Consider the following 7013-nt stretch of genomic DNA (forward strand, 5'->3'; position numbering starts at 1 on the left):
ATATTAGTTAAAAAATTAAATATTTATAATACAAATTATAAAAATATATAAAAGAAATTATGAACAACATAATTTTACATATGTTAATATTTTTATTTTATTTTTAATGAATAAGCTAAGATTATTGATTATTATTTACCCCATATATATATATATATATATATATATATATATATATATATATATATAGAGAGAGAGAGAGAGAGAGAGAGAGAGAGAGAGAGAGAGAGAGAGAGAGAGAGAGAGAGAGAGAGAGAGAGAGAGAGAGGCAGGCATATATACACAAGAATAAGACCCCCTTGTTCCAATACTTTACAATAAGAAAACCCTAAATGGGTAACTTGAAATTTAATACGTGACTATATATATATATCATAATTAATTGATGCATAGGGAGAGTTTGAAAATGAACCACATAGTCTTATATATCCCCTCTGGGGTAGCCATTATTATTTCCACAAGGATCATTGTTCCAATTAGGATAATAGAAACCATGGGAGTGAGCAAGTGATGAGGAACCACCACCTCCTCCATCATCACTACACATCCTTGATCTCCCTCCAAGATTTGGCATTTCATTGCAAGCACTATAGCGGATCAAATCAGCGTTTGTGGCATCAAGTTCCTTTTGGAGCCTAAGGACTTGTTTTTGGAGCACTGAAATGGCCCCAACACAACCATACACTGGATCCTTGATCCTTGCTTCGGCTTCATAGGCCAGAGAGTTCACAGCATCCTCTCTTTGATGGGGTTGAACCTCGTTGAGGAGTTTGCTAACGTTGCTTGCACCAAATATCTTGTGAACATTTGCAAACTTATGTGGCTCTTCTGGTGGGAAATATGGGGCAAAAATGCAATCTGGCATGCACTTCCTTCTCAAAAACTTGCAGGCTGCACATGGAGAATTGGAGTAGCTAGAAGAGGCCATGATCTTCGATCACTTCCCCCAACAACCAAAATTAACACAATATACTAATCAATTATACCAAGCAACTATTTAATTAATTACTAACTATTGTACTCAATATTAATTGAAACTTATTCTAAATGATCATATATACATCTGTGTGTGTTCTCAAATTGAATGTGTGCGTGTTTTCCCAAATTGTATTATGGAATGCCAAATATATATATGGCATCTCAAATCGTTTTTGATTAAAATTATCAAAAAATTAGATAGGTAGAAAGATAATTACATAGATAAATAGATTGATTGACCATACTCTTGTAATATATAAGCTTGAATTAATTACAGTAATAGTCTATTTTTGGAACTTAATTAATCTCTCCCATATATAATTAAACACATCTAATTAAATTAACTTAGGGTTACGGAGACTTTTGCCTGCTTATTAAAGCACTTTGCTGCTGCTATACTTTTTATTTTTTTAAAAAAAACTTTTTTGTGCCTAAGAAGTCTTCATTGAAACCGAGTGCCACTATTCACAGATCTCAGTACCCAGAACCCTTTTGTATTCTTTTTTCCTTTTTTGTACAGAAGATGGGAGGAAACTAAAAAGAAAAAGGAAAGATATGATATGATATGCATCACAATTTTATAATTAATGGTGCTTACTTAGTTTCATTTCAAGTTCAATCTGTTCATGCGCATTTTTTTTTCCTTAACCTGTTTTTCTCTCTCTCTCTCTCTCTCTCTTAATTTTTCTTTTTTCAGTATGTTCCTCTAGCCTTCTATATTGTGATGCTCAATTGGCAGTGGCTACAAACAAGGGCAAGAAAAAGGTACACTAACCAGGTAGCTTTTGCTAATGGTGGATTGTACATATGGACTTTTCTCAATTTTCAACTCTTTCTGTTGGATGGTACACCAATTACCCAGAATTTCATACCTTTTCCAACAATTCCAAAAACCAAAAACCCTGATCCAAACTTAGAACACTAATAATAATTTATTAGGCAAAGTTCCAAAGAATTAAAAACAAGAAAAAAGAGGCACGTAATTAATTCGAATAAAAAAGTATACCTGGTGAAGCTAGCTAGGTTTCTTTGAACAAATTAACAATATAATATGTAATTTGGATCATTACCTTAATGTTGTAGGCTTGCTCTTTCAAGATCTGTTAATTCTTTAAAATATATCTGTGAAAAAGTATGCCACCTAACTGAGAGAGAGAATTCTCGAGAGATTACTATTGGATGTGAGAGTTCATGGAGGAACCCTAGTTAGTTGCTAGACAAGATGAGAGAAACCCGCAAATTAATAGTGAGACAAACAGATAAACGACATGAGGGCATAGGGAGGCAAAGAGCATTTCCGGTGAGAAAGAATATGGAAAAGCAACCAAAATGGGGCAACAAAGTGAAAAAAGAATGACTATGACAAAACCTTTATAATAATATCAAACACTGTGCAAGAATATCCAATGTTAACTTGCAATATAATCCACCCGATTGACTATAACATTGAGTAAATATATAGGTTATTTGCCGACAATACGAAGACATTTTACATTATAATTTTTTAAATTTGTGTATAATAATTGCATTGAAATTTAAACTTGTATATTATTTTAAATCTCCAACCACTAAGTTGATTCTAATGATTTTTTTACATTGTAGGTTAATCACAAATATAGTTATGTATAATAAGTTTTTTCTTTTTATAAATAATTATTTTAGAAGTTACCAAAAATTATTTGATTTATGAAAAGTGTAAATTTTTTTATATTAATAATGCATAAAAATTAAACCTTTATAGTTATTTGATTTTTTTATACAAAATAAAAAATTATATAAAATTAATTAAATATATCTTTTATATTGTTATGTCTTTGCTAGTAAGCTTAACAGTTAATTTACTAAGTAAATATTTATAATTAAATTAGTCCGTTAGCAATATCATGTAAAAAAATTAATTTTGTAACTTTTAATTAATTTTTCAATTTAAATACTCATGTCATAGCATATATCCCAGTTTTTCTTCACTTTATTTTTAGTTAACTAGAATTTATATTAGTTAGTTTTTTCCTCTCACGTTCTTCTTTGTTTCCCAGATAAGATAATGTGACACCACAAAACAATAAAGAATTAATACTAATTTTAAATCCGAAAAATTTAGCTATGACTATTATAAAGTTTGGTTGAATTAAATATTTAGTTATCCTTTAAATATTACTAATTTTATTTTTAAAAAAAATATTCATTTTTAACTTTTATATTTTAACATGCACAGACGTGTGCTTTAATTTTTTAATGAGAAAACTGAAATTATATCACTTTTAATAGACTAAATTGTAAAGGACTAAACACAAATAAAAATTTTATGAAGATTAAAACCAAAAAAGTACTTAACTCAATTTAATAAAGATTAAAATGAGATTTATTGCTCAGTCCTATATATCACGCATATACTTGAATCTAAATAGATTTTTAATTTGAAGGATAAGTACTTTAATGAATAATCGAATCAATGGATATCCAACACAAAAACATAAGGCATTGACAATTTCCACGATGTTTCAGTTTTGAATCATTTTTCGTTCACCCGTAACTTTTATACAGGTTATCTATGTTCCCTATATCTGATTAAAATCAAAAGGTCATAAAAAGAAGAACGGGTATAATTATCAATGTGAAACTGTGTGAAAGTCACCTTGTCTAATCCCTTGTTTTGTCAACTGTCAAATTATAATTTTGGGACTCTGATCGGTCATTGCTAATTTAGATTTAGAGACTTGATAATTAGACAAATCATACAAATTTACATCAATTAATACAGAATTATTTGTTTAATTGTTAGTCTCGAATATAAGTTTTGAATATATAATTGTTTAAATATTTAAATAAAAATTTTCCTCCTTATAATACTTTAGCTAATTTAAATTAAGCAAAAGTAAAATGAATAATCTCAATCGTTAATAAAAAAATAGCTGATATTTTAACATGTAGGATTTGTTATGTATGTAACATCAATCATTAATTTTCTCATCAACTATTGGCATTACTTACTTTACTTTCTATTGCTCAATTAATTAAGAGGAGTTGGATACACAATACTATCCAATATAAGGAAGACTGTCTTAGATAGAAAATACATCAGTTTTTTTTCGTAGAAATCAAACTTAAATATTATAAATGATTTACAAATAATTCGTGAATACTGTCTAATTAATTGAGCTAACTAGACCTCCTTCTGGTTTGTACCATAACTTAGAATTTATGATCAATTAAATCACAACTTTAGAATTAGGAAATTAGAGTTGAAATATGTTTTACAAGTAATATGTATATATATATATATATATATATATATATATATATATATATATATATATATATATATATATATATATATATATATATATATATATATATATATGCATTGTCATATCCAAAAGAATAATGATTATTTAATCTTTAAAAAATATTAATTACATATTTACATATTGCTTGTTGTCGTGTTTTATAATATTTCATGACATCGAATTGAGTTAATTGTTAATTTAAATTGTGACTTGTCTCGATTCCAAATCACTTAAGTCTTTTTTTTAAAGGCTTAAGTCTAATTTTTAGAACTCTAAAATTACTTTAAGCCTTCAACACATAAATCTAACCCTTTGTTGTCAATCAAGAGTATTTTGGTAGGATCTGATAATATGTAACAAGGTGGTGGGGTTTGAACAAACTCCAACCTTTACGTTTTTTTAATAAAATGAGAATCTATTTGCCGTGAAAAAAAAGAGAATATTTTTGCTAGTTGTTGAACTCGTCTTAATTTGTGCTTTCGTGTTTGAATCTAATCCTTCCGGCTACACTTTAGTTGAAATTTATTGTTGTGTGATATATATATATATATATATATATGAGAGAGAGAGGTTCACATCATTGTATAAGTCTTACATCAAATTTATCCTGTTTTTTTAATAACCTACACCATTAATATAAGTTAATCCTATAATTTATAATATCTTAATAAATATAATAAATTTAACATATTTTATTACTATCAATTAATTATAATCAATCAATTAGATTATTTGAATGATTTTTTAATTATTTATAAAAATTATTAACAAAATAATATTTTCTGCACATGTTGCACGTAATAAAGTCTATATTTTTTTCCTACTTATTATATACATTTGTTGCTATTAATATAGGTTGAAAAATACTACATAATGCTTTTACATTAAAAACCTTAATGAAATAATGTATGTTAAAACACGTTCACTAGTCAAACAAAAATTTAAGAATTAAAAATGAAATTTTGAAAAAATTTAAAAATTTAGTTAACTCTTATATTTAATATTCAACAATGTTTTAAAAGATGATTACTTGAAAAAAAATTATAAAAAAAAGGGTACGTACATAATGATATAGGCATTAATTAACTTTGTACTGTGCAAAACGTGAAGCCATAGTTCTTCACTGCATCCAAAACAATGACTGATGGACATCCAAACAAGCCAAATTGATCAAAGAAAGAATATTATTAATCAGCTTTTAACTATTTTATGAGATTGTCACATACTAAATTAGGTTCCTCCCCTTTGGTGTCCCTAGCTTGCTTCTTTTTTGTAGGGCACACATTTAAGGATCCATTTCTTTAAAGATATTCCAAGATATCTCATGCAAATCTCTGTCCTCTGAAATTGTGTATATGTACTGTGTTGTCCTCAATTATTGATCATTCTGGAACTTCAGGGTGGGAAAAAATCTTCACTGTTTAGCTTCCATTATTGGTTATATATCATCACTTCATCTGTCAGCAAAAACCGATTCCTCAACGTTGTCAGAGACAAACAATTATGCTGATGAATATATAGTTCAAGCTTAAAGAGTAGCTCAAGACAAATATATATGTTCCACTTAATTTCCATATATCATCAGAGCAAATTCTTCCTACTGAAATCTATAGGAACGGACTTTTAGAAAATGGTTCATTCCGAAATACAAGCAAAACCATTTATATTAATTATTTAACTTATAAGTTTTCTGTTAATTTATCAATTAATTTTATCAAACATATAGCTTATAAATTACTCAAAAAAGTTTATAAACTCTCCTCAAAAGCTTTACCAAATACACTATAGTTGTATCCTTTAATTTTTATCCTTCATTCATGAAAATAGGGACTACGCATGATACATTTTCACAAAAATTATATACAAAAAAGAGACAATTATTTTTGGAGGTATTAAAAGTAATCATTATTTTTTTTCATAAACGAAAAACACATTTATTAATCATTTTTAAAATACAATTTGGTTCACATCTACTCATATAATTAACTCAAATCATCTCATATTAAATGACATATGACATTATCATGTTGATGTGATAAATGGCATGACAATCAAACATAACATTAATAGTATGTTAACGTTTCAAGTTAGTATTTTAGTTATCATAAAAAATCATTATGAGTTATCAATTTATAATTTGTAGCAAAGTAATGTCATTTTCTTTGTACTCACAACGCATTATTAATATCTCATCATCATGTGTGTTGAACAGATATGTCGTTTGTCATGTTAATATGTTAATTTTATATTATTATTAACATGTCGTGTCAACAATTTTTTAAAACAAATTGATGCATGACACAGTAACCATAGATCAAAACTGTTAAATTTTGAAAACCTGAGAAACTAGATGTTTAATAATTTTTTTAAGGGATTAAAATTATACAATGGTAAAAACGTAGGAACCAAAATGGATTTAAGTCATTAATTATTATTTATACAGTAGTATCAAAAATATTATTTTCTATTCCACAAAGTGTTATACTCGCTCTCATATGATTTAATAAATTTATACATTTGTGATCATTAAATTATAAATTACATTATCTAAATTATATATTTATTAAATTTTGTTAAAATTAAATATCATAAATATAATTAAAAGGTTTTTATTTTTACACTTTAATGGTTATACATTGTTAATATAAAAAAAATTACACTAAGTAAAAAATACTAGGGTGTTTGAAAAGTATCCACAATCATTTTTGACGAGTATTATGGATACAAACTTGAGGATACTAATCTTAG

The 7013-nt window shown here is 26.9% G+C and overlaps 1 protein-coding gene across 4 annotated transcripts; it reads right to left on the minus strand.

The window, feature by feature from the left end:
- Positions 1–259: 259 nt before the first annotated feature.
- Positions 260–2327, minus strand: LOC114399537 (LOB domain-containing protein 25-like). Of its 4 annotated transcripts, XM_028361736.1 has the most exons (3): positions 2049–2327; positions 1754–1899; positions 260–931 (listed from the first exon to the last, which is right to left on the minus strand). In XM_028361736.1, the coding sequence occupies exon 3, from the start codon at positions 926–928 to the stop codon at positions 422–424; it is 507 nt and encodes a 168-aa protein (XP_028217537.1). In that variant the 5' UTR covers positions 929–931; positions 1754–1899; positions 2049–2327; the 3' UTR covers positions 260–421. The 4 variants fall into 4 exon arrangements, with proteins under 4 accessions (XP_028217537.1, XP_028217536.1, XP_028217535.1 ...); XM_028361735.1 differs by lacking the exon at positions 1754–1899; XM_028361734.1 differs by lacking the exon at positions 1754–1899 and having other exon boundaries at positions 260–940.
- Positions 2328–7013: the final 4686 nt, after the last annotated feature.

The sequence above is a fragment of the Glycine soja genome, chromosome 19 (genome assembly GCF_004193775.1).
Source record: "Glycine soja cultivar W05 chromosome 19, ASM419377v2, whole genome shotgun sequence".
NCBI classification, from domain to species: Eukaryota; Viridiplantae; Streptophyta; class Magnoliopsida; order Fabales; family Fabaceae; genus Glycine; species Glycine soja.